The sequence below is a fragment of the Sceloporus undulatus genome, chromosome 2 (assembly GCF_019175285.1).
Source record: "Sceloporus undulatus isolate JIND9_A2432 ecotype Alabama chromosome 2, SceUnd_v1.1, whole genome shotgun sequence".
Lineage (NCBI taxonomy): Eukaryota > Metazoa > Chordata > Lepidosauria > Squamata > Phrynosomatidae > Sceloporus > Sceloporus undulatus.
The window spans coordinates 54,091,793-54,107,966 of NC_056523.1; the positions used below are offsets into that span (position 1 = coordinate 54,091,793).

General features: G+C 39.0%; 1 protein-coding gene across 2 annotated transcripts in view; it reads right to left on the reverse strand.

Moving 5' to 3' along the window:
* CHCHD6 (coiled-coil-helix-coiled-coil-helix domain containing 6) overlaps positions 1-16,174 on the reverse strand; it is a 306,582-nt gene that overhangs the window by 185,222 nt on the left and 105,186 nt on the right. For both annotated transcript variants that reach the window (XM_042455668.1, XM_042455669.1), the window contains one exon: positions 7,363-7,446. In XM_042455668.1, coding sequence (XP_042311602.1) covers positions 7,363-7,446 — 84 coding nt within the window. The remainder of the gene's footprint in view (positions 1-7,362; positions 7,447-16,174) is intronic.

Here is a 16,174-nt window from a genome sequence, read left to right on the forward strand (position 1 = left end):
AAAGGAAACTATTTCGAGATATGTGCCAAGTAAAAATCCTTCTTTAAGTAATAACAGCTTTCTGCTCATGCACAGTCCTCCTGGGATACTTGAAGCCTGGTACCTACCACTGAGAACTTAGTAGCATATCTAAAGGATGAAGCAAAGCAAAACAATGTCAAAGAACTTACAAAATTCCAGCAGACATAACTCTTTGTGCTTACTCTTAAGGCTGGATGAATGAGAGAGTAGAGGGAGTAAGTGCTTCCAGGACAGATTATACTTCTGAATTTCACCAGGGAATGATTCCTTTGTTTAAATAAGAGTTAATACAGTACTTACATTGACCCACGGATAAGTCGTCTCAGGTTTTTTGGGGTCAATTTTTGACCTACATTTCTAGACATACATGAGTATATACAGGAATTCAGAAAGGTCTGCAGCCACAAAATTGTTCCTTAAAGATCTATTTATCCATATTGTTGGTTTTAAAAAATCAGCAGTTGCCTTGTAAAAAGAAAAATTAATTTCTCAAGTGATATAAAAAGTGCACCAGATATGTGTAAATTTACATCTGAGAGCCTCCAAGAAATTTAGAGGCCCTCTAAATATCACATACTGGATTGGTTCAAACACGCAACCCTGCAGAGGTATCAATTTGGAATGGAATGGAATGGAATGCTAAACTTCTAGATTCAAGAATGTAAGAGCACTCAACTCTACTTGCAATGCTATTTCAGCAAACTATTTAGCTCCTCAAGAGATACAGCTTTTGCGCTGTATGTTATGTGCTTTTCCTCCTCATAAATTAATTAGTTGCTTTTAATGTACTGTATTTTCTGGCGTATAAGACTACTTTTTAAGCCAGGAAAATCTTCTCAAAAGTCGGGGGTCATCTTATAGGGCAGGTGCTGAAATTTCCAAGCCAGAATGGAGAATCTGTGATTGCCGCATATGGTGGGAGAGCTCAAAAACGTCTGCGGGGTATGGAAAAAAGAGCTGTGTTTGCACTACCGCTCTGATAGTCTTGGAGACAGGGAGGGCTGGGCAGGCAGGGAGAGCTGACCAATCCAAGTAGGCTTTGTATACAACATGTTTTCCTGCTAAGTACCTGCATGTCATAAGCATTTGAATTAAAATTACCATATTGAAATCACATCTGATGTTTTAAAATTTTTTATTTGGTGTCCGTTGGAAGAGGGGTAGTCTTATACGGCAAGTATATCCCAAACTCTATATTTTAACTGGAAAAGTTGGGGGTCGTCTTATACGCCCAGTCGTCTTATACGCTGGAAAATACGGTATATGCTTTTTTTCATCAAACATGAAAATGTACCTGCTTTTAGGCAGTATACATTTTATGCTAATTATGTGATGATTAGGGCTTCCCAGTAGTAATCAACCTGTTAACAATGTCACCTTGGCATTTGTTAATTGAATTTAAGTTTATCCAATGTCACATCCTTCAGCACTTTCTCAATAGCCACATTTGGTCTTGACAGTTCCAAATAAAGACTGGAAACAGCACACATAACTCTCATCCCACCAACAATGAAAAACAGATAAATCAGGGAGTACAAAGTTTGTTTTTAAAAATATTCTGCTTAACCTGGAAGTATATTTAGTTGTTTTGCTTGTGTGTTGTGTGCCTTCAAGTTATTATGACTACCCTAAGGCTAAGAGAGTGTGACTTGCCCAAGGTCACCCACTGGGTTTCATGGCTGATCTGGGAATCAAATCCTGGTCTTCAGAGTTGTAGACCAATACTCAAACCACTACGCCATGCTGGCTTACATATTTAGTTCACATATTTATAAGTGTAGCATATTTAGTTACACTTAATTAATTTAAGCCATTTATATAGCACAATTTCTTAATATTTATCTTGGGCAGTAAGGTCTACCAATCTTAAACAGCAATTATAGATCCTGAATGTAAACAAGTTAATTCCAGAGGTAGAATGCAGTATTAGTGAAAATTGGTTATATGAATGCTATTGTTCCTTTACCACTATGAAAGCATCTTTTATCATGAAAACATAATGCTCCACACCCAATGGCAGCTGTAAGAATACACAAGATTCCAGAACCCATAAATTACTTTTTTATAAGAAATAAATAGTCACCATTACAGTTCCAAGCCCCCAAAATTATTTAGTTGGCATTTATCACTCAAATTCCATGAAGTATTTCACTTTCCCCCATTTGTTATCCAAATTCAGTACTGGAAGTGTTGTGATGTCACCTCTAGTTGTGCTGGGAGTGACTGTGGCAACCCTCTTCAGTTGCCCATCACAGTGTACGAAATGCAGACACTCAAACATCACAAGGCATTTACTTAAGAAGCTAACTAACACAAAGAAAGGTTTTTGGTCCAACAGCTTTAGAAATCCAAGTTTATTTCTGAAAACAGTCCCAAAAAAATTCTCTCTATGGACATAAAATTGTACAGTTATTCATAATATGAGATGCTTCCAGATAAAATCCTTCCACTGACAAAGTAAAATCAGTCTCTCTAGCAGCATTTCTCATCAGGCCCCTCTCTGAAGTACATCTGCTTTTTTGTTTGCAGCAGAATGTGGCTAGCAGTAAGTGGGCTTTGGAAGAGCAGACAACTAGATGATATCTGTTCTTGAAAGCCCTTACTCTATAAGACCATTGGAGGCCTCCATAAAGCAAATACCTCAGCTGGTAACAAAGATTCTCATCCCTGACACAGAGTCTGGCAGATCAATGAAGCACAGCATTATAGGTTCACAGTGCGATTCAAGTCCTTGAAAAGGAAGCAAATGCCTCACCGGCCATCAGCACCGAGAATCAGCTAAAGGCAGCAGGAACATAAAAATCACACTTCATAAAGGATGGCACTGGAAAATAGATGACATCTGTAACAACTAAGTGCGCCTGCACTTCCATACCTGTGAGGTGGAACAAGCCACAATCTGTAGCCTATTTCTCCAATATATAAACCACTGTTATTGATACCTTTAATAACTGTCATGTCCTGGATACATGAATATGCAAGCTGTTATGGAGAAGGATGCATTTTCAGAGCATTTTTAAACACTGTAACAACTAGGCTAGCACAGCCAACATGCAGATGGAGCCAGAAACTCATTATTAATTTCCATTTGCAACTCAATACTGTAAAGAAAATCAAGATGAGAGATGTTCAGAAATAGCCAGTTGTTTTGTTTTTTGTTTTTTAAAAAAACCAACAAACCATTACTGTATGTTTTGTGAGCTGCTTTGAGTCCAATTTAGGATAAAGGGGGCATAATAAATAAATAAATAAATAACAACCCCTAAAAAAAACTAGGGGGAAACTAACAATAAAATAACAGGAAACTATTATTCATCTGCCTGCTCTACCTTGGAAAGGACTGCCTCTCAATTTCTGAATTATAGCATCTGATGAATGTACTAAGCTGATTTCTGAACAATCTTAAGAAATTCATCTCCTTTGGCCAAGCATTCCAATAGCCTCTTAAACACACAGCAGTTTTCCCTAGAAAACAAACAGGTCTCCCACATTAACCAGAACAGTTGAGGACTGGAATTTTATTCAGTATTGAAATTTATTGATCTACTGATCTATTGTATTTGTATTGATTATTATTATTTTAACAGAAGCTATAAATTTTATTTTATGAGGTGCTTAGTACATGTAATAAAAAATAACCAAACCAAAAAAGCAGATTCTCAACAGACTCATCAGCCATGACTTATGTCAAAATAACATCCACTGGAATCAATAAGACTTGTAGTTTACAACGGGAGGACAGTGCTGATAATCCATGTGGTCAGGGACCGAACCACATCCATGCCTTTACCAAAAAAAAAAAAAAAAGCACAGATGCGGAAGGAGTGAGACTCTTCCCTTCAAAAATTATTTTGGCCTCTTATTTCTACTCTGAATCACCACCTTGCCTTTCACCCCCTCTCAAACTTCCACAAATGCCCCAAAGAGCCTAGCTTTCTAATTCCAGAACATCCATCCGTGACAATCTAGCCAAACAACAGCTGTTCAGAAGTTTCCCCTTCAACTTGTCTCTCACTGAGCCTCATTTTTTAAAAAATGGATTTAAATGTTCCAAAGCAGTAACTACAAAGGCAAAAAAAGGTTTGTGTGTATTCAACAAATGAAAGAATTATATAAAAGCAGCAAGTAATATAAAAGATTGTTCAGTGCTGCATTTTCCATCTTTCCAACCATTGTAAGAATAAAATTATCCATGAAGAAGATCGAAAATCTTTTTCAAAACTAATACAATTAAGCTTTATTACACTGTTTCAAGTACATTTCTCTCTTCTTCTGGCCCCCTCCATCTCTGGCTCTAATCTATGTTCTCTTTATAACCGTTGAAGGCATTCTTCTATTTTATTGCCAGAAAAATGCTGGTGTTTAAGGGTGAGAAAACTAATGCCATAAAGTGTGGAAACAAAACCTGCCCTTAATATTAACTTGCCATTGTGCAAAGAATACTGGGGACAAGGAAGAAAATATCTGTCAACAACATGCAATGAGCCTGATGGTTTTCTGCATCCACTTCAGGATGAATCTCATGTAGCTAAAGAAAATATATTAAAAATCTATTAATCTTATTTTAAAAGCCTCTTTACAACCCAATCCTATACATGTTTCCTCAAAGCTAAGCCACACAACAGGATTTACTCCCTGTAGGATTGCAGCTTTCAATTTGAAAAGGAAGCTAAAGAAGCCAAGTGGGAACATGAAGATATGATATCTATGTTCAGGGGAAAAACTACACAACACCAAACAATAATTCTATGGGAAAGGGGCCGTCCTTGACACACTTTCTCAATAAGCAATGAATGCTTGGTGCATATATAAATATTATCAGTCCCTTTCACGTGAGAAAATACAAATCTAGAAAGAAGCATTAAAAAGAGGCAGTGTGAGAAAAAAAAACTCACTTTCCTGTGAACATATGGACAACTGTGATAATTAGAGTGATGATTGGTGGAGTGCTTGAAATTTCATTCCACCATCTCGATTAAACATTAAATCCAAGCCAGCAGCATTGGCCAGTAGCTTTAATTGTTCATTTTTTAAAATTAACCACACAGATTAGATGTAGGTAAGTGTACTGTATGAACCTGCTCGTGAAAATGTTTTACACAAAATAAAAACTATGGCTTACATATAGAAAAGACACCAGTAAATCTGCCCCTTTTCTACAAATACCAATATAGTATGATTACTAGCTGCTAGGAACATGAGAAAGTGGCTTTAAATCAGGTCATGCTGTTTTTTCCATCTAGCCCACTATAATTTACATCAGGGGCAGGGAACATGTGCCTCTCATGGCAGTTTTGTATCCTTCAAGTCTCCACCAGACATTTGTCAGCGAAGCAGGAAACCCCCCATTTAAAAACCTCTATTGCTGGGAATAGTAAAACATTTCCTGCTTATTTTCCAATTGACTGAAAAAAATCTAGAAGCATGGTCCAGCTCTAAATTTCAGGGTTGTAGCAGTGCCAAGAGATGTAGGCTGTAGTGGGTCTAGTCATCTGGACCTTCCAAGCTAGCTCTGGTCTGAGCTGAGTCCTGGGCACCACAATTTTAAAAGGATGTGGAAAAACTGGAGCATGTCCAAAGGAGAGCGACTAAAATGGTGAAGGGTCTGGAAGCCATGCCCTAGGAGGAACGATTAAGGGAGCTGAGGATGTTCAGCCTGGAGAAGAGAAGGTTAAGAGGTGATATGATAGCCCATTTTAAATATTTGAAGGGAGTAGCAAGCTTCTTTTCTGCTGCTCCAGAGACTAGGAACCGGAACAATGGATGCAAGCTACATCTCAACATTAGGAAAAACTTCCTGACAGTAAGGGCTGTCCGACAGTGGAACACACTCTTTCCTTAGAGGTCTTTAAACAGAGGCTGGATGGCCATCCGTCGGGGATGCTTTGATTTGGATTTCCTGCATGGCAGGGGGTTGGACTGGATGGCCCTCACGGTCTCTTCCAACTCTATTATTCTATGATTCTGTGATGCTATGATTGTATGACTGGCCGCAGCTCTCCAGTGTCTCTAACAGATCTCTTTCCCACCATCTACTACCCTGAGAACCTTTTTACTGGAGATGCGAGAGACAGAACCTAGCACTGAGCTACATCCTCTCTCCTAATATGGTGGTTGTTCTCATGGAAACATTTTTATTTAAAGCATGGGTGAGCAACTTGCAGCACAGGTGCCATAAATTGTTCAGATAATACCAATCTGTGACCTACTTCAACGACACCAACGTGTAAGAGGATAGCAAAACACCATCCACAGCTGGGATTAGAACAACACTTCCATTTACTGGATTTGTAGCACTTAAAGTGGGAAAGGGAGGCTTTGATCTTCTACACATATAGCCTGTATCTCAAATTAGGTCCACCCAGCATGTCCCCTGGTAAACAACTATGGGTCAAAACCTCTGGGGTGTCAAAGGTTTCCCAACTCTTACAACAAAGATGTTTGGCTATTATATTCAAATATATCCCATTCCCTTCAAATAAATGCAGCAGCTCCACTAGGAATCAGATGCACAAACCCTGTCAAGAAGTCTAATTGCTTTCAAGTTGTGGAATATTATTCTTCACACATTTATTAAAAACCAAGCTAACGAACAAGAAACAAAATCTTCTGTGAACATTGCTTCATTTAGCCAGGAAATGAAAGGAACACATTAGTTCCTAAGGAATAGCGTGGTTGTTCCAATTCTTATGCCATTAATATTTAAAAACTCATCATGGTAAACAATTAAACAGAGAAGCAAACGCCACATTCAAGGGAGAGATTCAAATCCCTAAATGGATTTCCAAAGGTCATTTCAGGCTGAAAAGATGCTTGATAGTATCTCTTTAAATCATGTTCATTTCAAAGGCTTATCTAGCAAAGGAGCAGACAGCAGTCTGCAGCAACACACTTTGATCCATTGGTTTCCCCAGAGATAAATTAATAATAACAACTTTAATTCATATGTATAAAATGATCTGAGGTTACTTACACAGTTTTTTTAAGCTACAGATTTTATAACAAAGGGAATTTTAAAAAGGTAACTTTGCTTTCAACCTAGCCTCACAGTGGTGTGGGGGATGGAGGGTGGACACTATGAATTATAAAATAGCATTTAAAAAAATTAATCCAGTTAAAAACCAATTATCTTTTAAATGCAAGTTGTTTAAAAGGTTTGGCTTGTGAAGTAGTTTAACAGTGTGTGATGAGGAAGAGGGCCTCAAGGGATACATAATAGAACCTGACAGTTCCAAGTTTCAGCACAATGGTTCTCATTTCTCTTCTCTCCTGATCCACTCAGATTGACATCTGATCCTGTTAGCATTCAGCAACTGCAAGTAACAGACAACACCACCTCACCTTCTTCTCAATGTGGGCCAACTGCTCCTTATAGAAGGTGTCTCTGCGCTTCAGCTCTTCATCCTTAAACTGTAGCTCCTTGGACTAGGAGAAAATACAAAAAAAGATGTTAACAGAAGAGAAAGCCAAACCAGGAACATTAAGAAAGGAGGTGCACAGGGAGGAGGAAGGCAGGGCACAGATCCAGGCTACACTACACCAGGCCGTTGAGAAGAAAAATAAACTCTTTTTAGAATGAAGGTTTCAGGTCAACAATTCCATTTAACACCTTTATCTTGAAAAGGTTGGCAAGATAAGAGTCTGAGATACTCTGACTTGGACTGATTGCATGTCTGTTCTACAAGGCTGGACTATCAGTGGTGTAACTGAAGAAAATGTTCCAGGTGGCTAGCTACTATGTATTCACAAGCATCTTGGAGCTGTGTGATGCTGCCAAGAAAGAAATGGGCAAGGGAGAAACAAAGCGCAGATGTCTTTTCTCTTTATCTCTCCTAAGTTTGGTAATATTTAGTCTCTTCTAATCCCCATCTCCCAGGTGTGACATGAGAGCAAAGGAGAGTGGTGCATTGGTGTTGCTGCCTCTGAGACCCCAGCCTCGGTCATGCCAGCTGGGATGGAGACATGAGGATGCCACTCAAGGTTGACAGGGCTGCTCTGATCCTAGAGAGGGCTCCTCTTGACCTGTCACCACCATTAAGCCTGATTCACCAGCAAAACCAAGCTGCCAACAAAAGAGCTCCCATATGTACACCTCCCTTTTGTAAGTGATCCAGGGCCCCAGCTACCCCAAGTCACTCTTGTTCTATAGTGCTCACCAGGTAAACTTTTACAATCAGCCCCCGGCGAAAACAGAAACTCACAGATATTCAATCCCCATAATCTTGAACAAGGGTGCATGCCCATGAGTGGCCTCGGGCGTGCACCCCATTTTAAACCTCTCCGTTTGCTCCTCACGAATATGCGAAGTTGCAGATCTGAAGTCAGCGAAAACAGAGGGGGAGCTGTACATCAATGTGGGAAGCAGAAAGAAAGTATCCCATTGTAACTCATTAAGAGGATGCCAGATAGCATCTAAAAATACTAACTGCAAATAATTTTCTTCAACCTTCTCTCTAATGAGAAACAATAGCATCACCAAGGATAGGTATTTCTCTAGTCTCTCTCCTCCCACCCCGGGCGTTTGGACTTCAACTCCCAAAAGCCCTAGCCAACTTGGCTAGCAGTCAGGGATTCTGGGTGCTGAAGTCCCAAATGTCTGGAAGAACAAGGTTTGGGAACCCCCGGCTTAGGTAAATCTTTTTCATCAGGGAGCATTCTGAACAGTGGCATCACTAGAGTGGGTGTTATCCAGTGTGGTGACTCATGGTGTCACCCTCTACCCCCTCATTGACCTCCTCCCAGACTACACCATACAGAATCCTTAGTAATATTTATTTTTGTACTAATGTTATCCATAAATCATAATTCCCATATATCACCAAATGTAATGGTAATAGTTGTGACATAAACAACAAGCAAAATTAAAATGATACCTTTAAATGACAATATCATAAACACAGAATAAATGTATTTGCATATGCATAGTTTCATATGGTTAAAGTGAAAATTTGATAAAGGTAATGTTTTTAGAGAAAATTAAAAATTATTTTTTTAATTATGTATTTTAAATTTTGAAATTTATTTTTTAAAAATGGGGGCTTCTCCTTTCTCCCCTCACTGACCTTCACCCTACTAATATTTTCAGCACTTTTAAAGAGACAAAGGCAATTGCCACAGCATATTTCTGCCAGAATGCATGTTTGAGAAGCAGTGGTGTCACCCCCTCTTTGGGTGTCACTTGGTGCGTTCCAAACCCTCCGCTCCCCCTGGTGACGGTACTGATTCTGAACATGTAAAGGACCACAAGCTCATAATGTATCACCTTTTTGCTAGCACCAGACCCTCCCAACCTTAGTTCATATGCAATACACACCACAATTCCATCAAGATACTGTTTACAAAAAGTTTTTAAAAGCAAACAGATAGAGTCATAGGCTTACAATATGCCATCTGACTACTTCTTTGCTAGCTAATAGGCCCTTCCAAAGTCAATTAAAATTAGGCTAGCAAATTCTTATTACTGCAAAATAACTGTTTCAGTCTCACTAGTTTCCAATTTAAGTCAAGCAAACTATTTCCAGATTGAGTAATTAAAATGTTATGTCCCAGGCAGTCTGGTATAATACAGTGATGGGGAATGTCTGAGCCTCCAGATGCTGGACCCCAAATTCCATCCTCCCTCAACACTGAATGTTCTGGATAGGACCAATAGGAGTTTCAGTCCAAGAACATCTAGTGCAATAGATAGCAATTTTATACTTCTGATTTTGACCTTACTTCTGGTTTTTATTCCAGCTAGTGTGGGAAGAAAGTGCATCCCCATCCATGAGAAAGAGATGGTATGAGAGACTAATATGATTTCTTTACATAATAATCACAGCTTTTCCTAGTTACCGCCAAAAAGTTTCTATATGTTGCAAAGTAAACTTTGCCCAGTGATTCCAGAAGTTTCTGAACAGAACTGCGCAGGCGCAGTGAAACCCATTTGTATGATTCGCAGAGACCACGAAGAAGAAGCAAAGTTTCCCTTCTAGAGCAATGAAGATCTAAAACTAAGAATCTGGAAGGATAGAAGTATTAACACAATTATGCTGACAAATCTCTTGAACTGTCTTCTCACCAACTCCACAGTATAGCTTACATTATAGATTAGAGGGGGAGTTTTTACTTGCAAACTTGTTCCCAATAACTTGTTCATTTTAAAATGATCCTTGTGGGAAAGCTATGGAAGAAAGGGAAATTAACTGCATGATATTCTATTCAGCTTTAAAATATGCGTTGAGGTTCTTTTTTCTTTCTTTTTTTACTTTACCTTCAGCTGTTATTCCTGAGAAGTAAAATATATGATCTTGTTGGTTTTGTTGTGATGCTTAAAATATGTATGGTATAGCTAGAGAGGGTGTCATTTAAAAAATTCACCATATCAAACATTACAAAACTGGGTCAGGCAACCAGGGACATTTTGTATGAATACGGGATATCTATTAAGCGCCCCCCTTTATTCTGATACTTATTCCCTACCTAAAGTGAGAAGTCTGTGATGTCCCAGAACAAACTGACGGCTGCAGAAATTACAATTTCAGACACCACAGATGGACACCACAGATAACCAACAAAGTTTCAGATTTTTTTTTCTTCATGTAAAAGGCCTATACCAGCAGGGGGGAAAAGGATATTTTGATAGAAAAATATTATATCCTGATTTTTATTTAAAAGTCTGAGTTGCTGTTCTGTTGATGCAAGGCCAACATGGACATGAACGCATTTGATACTCTAAACACTACACAATGTGAGAAACTCCACTTGGCTGAGAAAGCTTTCCAGATTTCCTGGTCCAAATCCTTAATGTGATAATGATAACTACCATTCCTAACCTCTTTGCTAATGATCAAGTACACTGATCTTTGCTGATTTATTCCTTGATTTCCTCACCCCACAAATGCTATAAGTATAACAAATAGAAAAGAAAACTAACAAGATGCTCAGAGCTGGCTACCACAGCAACACCCCAACAATGAGAAAAAGGGAGGTGATAAAATAATTGACTGATGTACTTAAGAGCCAAAAAGATCTGAATTAAAACAAGACATGTGATTTCTTAACCACAATTAACTGCTAAACAAGTAGTAAAAATCTTCTATCTGAGCTTTAACTTTTCTTCTCAGGAAGACCAAGAGGTTTGAGACATTTAAAACTTACAGTAAGGACACTTGGGAACAAATAGAACGGTGAAACTGAAACACGGAAGCAATCATGCACCTGCTTTTAAAGCTTCACAAAGCAATTCCTTCCTCCTCCTGAAAGTACTGTCAGCTCAAAAGCTTGTTATACATTACTATGAATTCGTTTAACCAATTAATGTTACCATCTGAACACTTCTGTATTGCCTGCATCTTCAAAATCAGCACATTAATCACTCTTGTGGCTCACATAAATATCAAGGCAAGTCAATTCCATAACACGAACTACAGCCATTATTCCTGTAACAATGGAGATTCAATGAGGATTAATGTGAAGGGCTGCAATTCCATTCTAAAGAAAGAAGAGTCCTTAAGTGAAAGCCATTTTGCTCCTCCAAGAGCAACTCTTATCATCTTCCTTCTCCTAAATCCAGAAGCAACAGCTTGACCTAGGAGGACTTCACATATTCCATTGTGATAAATTTTGTGAATAGAAGATGCAAGTGATTTGGAAGATAATATTTCTGAACAACCACAAAATTAATGCCCAGCTATGTGCCATTTATTAAAGTGTTCATCAGCTAGGGACAGTATTTAACTCTTCAGAGAAACAGAACATAGATAAGGGGATTATTCCCAGACAATGGGAGTGACAGAAATATATGGGTGAACATTTGATGTATTTGAAATGATTTAAATTAACTCCAATTATTATACATGGACACTTACATCTGTCCAGAATTTAAACAATCTGACACACTAATTCTCTAATGAGAAGGTTTTTGTTTTTTTACATTATTTCAGATCTTATGGTAGACAGAAGTACAATTCTATGTTTTGTTTTCTTCAATAAGGCACCCAAAACCGGTGTCACAATTTTACAGAACATTTGGCAAGAAACATAAATGATTTGAACTTCTTGTGTGGTGCCAAAATTAGTATGTCATACAATGAAATGCATAGTTCTATAGCAAGATAATCAAGCTCCAGACTTCTAAAAAGAGTAGGTGGCAGAATCTGTATTTCTGAGACAGTGATAATCAGCCCTACTACCTCACTCTACAACACTGCAGAAGAAGAAACAAAGAGAATCAGAAAAAGATTCCTAGAAGCCTGTACTGAAAGGAGCACCATATCTTAATATGCTGCCAAGTTGTGTTACAAAACACTGGTGTGGCAGGCAAATACCATATATACCCACTATAAGTTGACTTCCTGTATAAGTCAAGGGCAGGTTTTGGGGCCAAAATTATGGATTTTGCCATGACCCATGGATAAGTCGCGGGTAAAACTTGGAAGCTCTTTCATTGTGTGTATGTGTGCTAATAATAATAATAATAATAATAATAATAATAATAATATGGCAAAAGGGACTCTAATTGAGGCTTTTTGCTTCCGCATTTCATTTTTTGTTTTAGCCTTCATTCCCCAGACAGCAAGGCGTGCGGGCGGGAGTGGGACTCTTAAACAAACAGCAATATCCATCAGTCACCCAGGACGCTTTCTGCTTGGCTCAAAAGAGAAAGAAATTGCTCTCCTGACTGCATGGGGAAATCTGAAAGAGCTGCTATCACATTACCATACTGACCTATAAATAAGTTGACCTGGGATTTGGGGGTCAATTTTGGGCATAACTTTTTTGACTTATAGATGAGTATATACGGTAAGCTGTATCTTTACTGTGGTTCCACCAGCCATTGTGCTTCAGCAAAACTGAGTTGGCAAACAGAATAGTCCTAGCCCAACTGGAAGGAGCCCAATCAGGGACAATCCTAGTACACTCATACTTCTTGACCCCTTTCTGATCCTTACTACTTTTTAGTCCCAGCTTCCACTTCCTTCTGATTCCCCAAACTGCTACTCAGTGCAAGCAGGCTTGCATGTCATCAAAATACAAAACCCCTGCCTAAAGCAGTTTATGGGTTTAAGAATGAAATCACAGGTACAAAAACATCAATTCATAAATTATCCATGAAATTATCAAACCATTTTTCTTTTTTTAAAAATGGACTGTGAGAGTGTGCATATAGAAAGAACAAGGAAACAAGTGCCCGAAGAAGAGGGAAATATGTAGGGGAGCTGGGATCATGCCATACAGCGGTTGGGGGGAAGCAAGAGGAGAACTGAGACACCAGCTTCTGTTTTGCAGTTGTTGATGATGATGATATTTATTTCTTACCTACCTATCCCTGTGGATCAAGGCAGGGAAGAACAAAGAATACATCACATATAAAACCATATACCTGTATCTTTACTGGTTTTATACGTGGTTCTATAAATATAAAAATATATAAAAACGTATAAAACAAATACCTATTGAAATCCATAGAATAATAAAAATATGTATTGACTTTCCCTATATTCAACAGAGGACAAAAAGGAGCTTCATTTTTCAGAAATTATTCACATAACCCAGATATTTCATACAGTGGACCCTTGTTATATGCTGAGGTTTGGTTCCAAGATCCCCCGTGGATAACAAAATCCATGTATGCTCAAGTCCCATTAAATATAATGACAGAGCAAAATGGTGTCCCTTTTAAAAAATGGAAAATCAAGGTTTGATATTTGAAATTTATACTTTTTTTGAACATTTTCAAACCATGTACGGTTGAATCCGTGTATAAAAATCTGTATATAAGAAGGGCCAACTGTATTTCTTTACTCAGATTGCTCAGAAAGGAAGGAGAGGATCTTACCCACCTCTAATGTAAATGTACATGCCAGCAAGTTAAGAGAGGAAAAGACAAGAGAGAGGGGGGCTGGACAGACCGCCCCAAAAGGGTGGGCTGGAACCACCCATTTTTGTTCCCGAGGGACGCCGCAGCAGTCAAACTCCACGGCATCCCTCCGCACCAAAAAGAACCCAGAAAAAATTAATTCTTTTAAGTCCATGAAGCGGACGTCACAAGTGCGCCACTGTCACACTGTGGCGCATCAGTGATGTAAGCGACATGCAGCGATGTCTGTACACTACATGTCGCTTACATCATGATGGCGGCACCATCATGGGGCCGCTGTTATGTGCTAGGTTTCGGGAGCGTGCGGTTGGTATGCGCTCCCAAACCCTAGAAGCGGCACCAGCACGTCGCTTCCTGCCTGTCTGTCTCAGGTCAGAGTTCCTCCATAGGAAACCAACATAAAAGCAAGATTTTTCAAATGAATACCCATCAGGTTATTTGCTTGCTCTTCTTACAGCTGGCTATAAATAATGCTGGTGTCTGTGAACAAGCATTGAAATGACTTCTTTTTCCGTCCTCCCTCCAGCCATGATATTGGAAAGAAAGTTCACTGTATATTGTGTGAATTCTTTCGTAAGACATTGGGTTTTCTGCACCAATGTATTTCACTTTAGCTTAATTTACTCTCAAGACTCACTCTATATGAGAATCACCTACATTCCTGTATCACCAAGCACAAGAACAGGCAGCTGGTAGAAATACAAATATGACAACAGGAGAGTCTTTTTTGGTCCTGTTCATGGTTACTTGGTAGCTAATACTAATGGATAGGCATACAATTGGGCTGTTAAGAACAAAACTTTTGGTGAAATACAATTGAGGGGGAAGGACACCTGGCAGATTTGGATTGTATGTGGAACACAAGGGCTTTCTGAATAATCAAACTGACAAAGTCACAAGAACATTAATAAATAGCAAATACACATGGAAAAATAGCTGAAATTATAGTGATAGATTTTTGAAATAATTCATTTACATTAATCATGTACAGGCTGCATCTGCACTGCAAAAATAATCCAGTTTGACACCAATTTAACTGCCATGGCTCAGTGCTATGGAATTCTGGGAATTGTAGTTTGTTGTGGCCCCAGAACTCTCTGACAGAGAAGGCTAAATGTCTCACAAAACTACAGTTTCCAGAATTCCATAGGGCTGAGCCAAGGCAGTTAAAGGAGTATCAAACTGCATTATCTCTGCAGCTTTAGAGAGTAGTTTTTCATCACTATTGATGACTGTTTTCCTCTTGTCTATGAAATTTATCACACCGGGGTTAAAACGTTCCCCGGTGCGTTCTAATGTGCCCGCACAGGGGCGCGCATGGAGCATGATGGGAACACGATGGGGGCCCAGAACACCATTTTACCGCACACTGGAACGTTGCCTTTGCTGCCGGGTGTTCCCATCGCGTTTCCGTTGCATTCCAGAGGGTGTCATTTCTGGGGACGCTTTGAAACAGTTCCCAGAAATGGTGCCCTCTGGAACGTAACGGGAATGCGATGGGAACGCCCAGCAGCAAAGGCGGCGTTCCAGTGTGCAGTAAAATGGCATTCTGGGCCCCATCGCATTCCCATCACGCTCCTTGCGTGCCCCCACACGGGCACGTTACAACGCACCAGGGGACGTTTTAACCCCGGTGCGATAAACTTCATAATCTTTTAACATCAGGAACATTTGTCAGCTACTGATGCTTGATACATAATTCTAGACTGAGACCTTACACCTGGCTGTTAAGAAGTAATAAACAGTTACTGATCCAAACCTACATCCAATCTGCAAATACCTGTTAGGTTAGTAACTTTCTTCTGCAAATGAACTCCATGCTTGCAGAGTAGAAAACATGAATATAGTTCTTGGCACACAGGTCTGAAATAATGGAGAGGACTACAAATGATAACTGCATTTCATTAGTTAACTTTTTGCCTGTTAGAAGTATTTAATAGGGTTCTCACTTATTATTCTTCCAGACTTCTTATCCCTGCCAAGTCATTCTGAAGTTTTTTGTCTCCTCCTCTACTTCCTATCAGCATAATTCATTCAGGATACCAACCCTGCACTTCATGTTGAAGGAAATTAAAAATATATATTATTACAGTTCTGAAAAACTAGTATTAAAGATATGTTTATTCATTCCATCCATCCATCACCTATGGGTTTGGTCAACAAACTCACCAAGCCAAGCTTGGTTTTAACAGTTGTTAAGCATCATGAAGAATATTTTATAAAGTGTTACACCTTAACATCTTTTAAAACATAATGACCAAAATTCCGCCACGGTGATTACCAATAGTGATT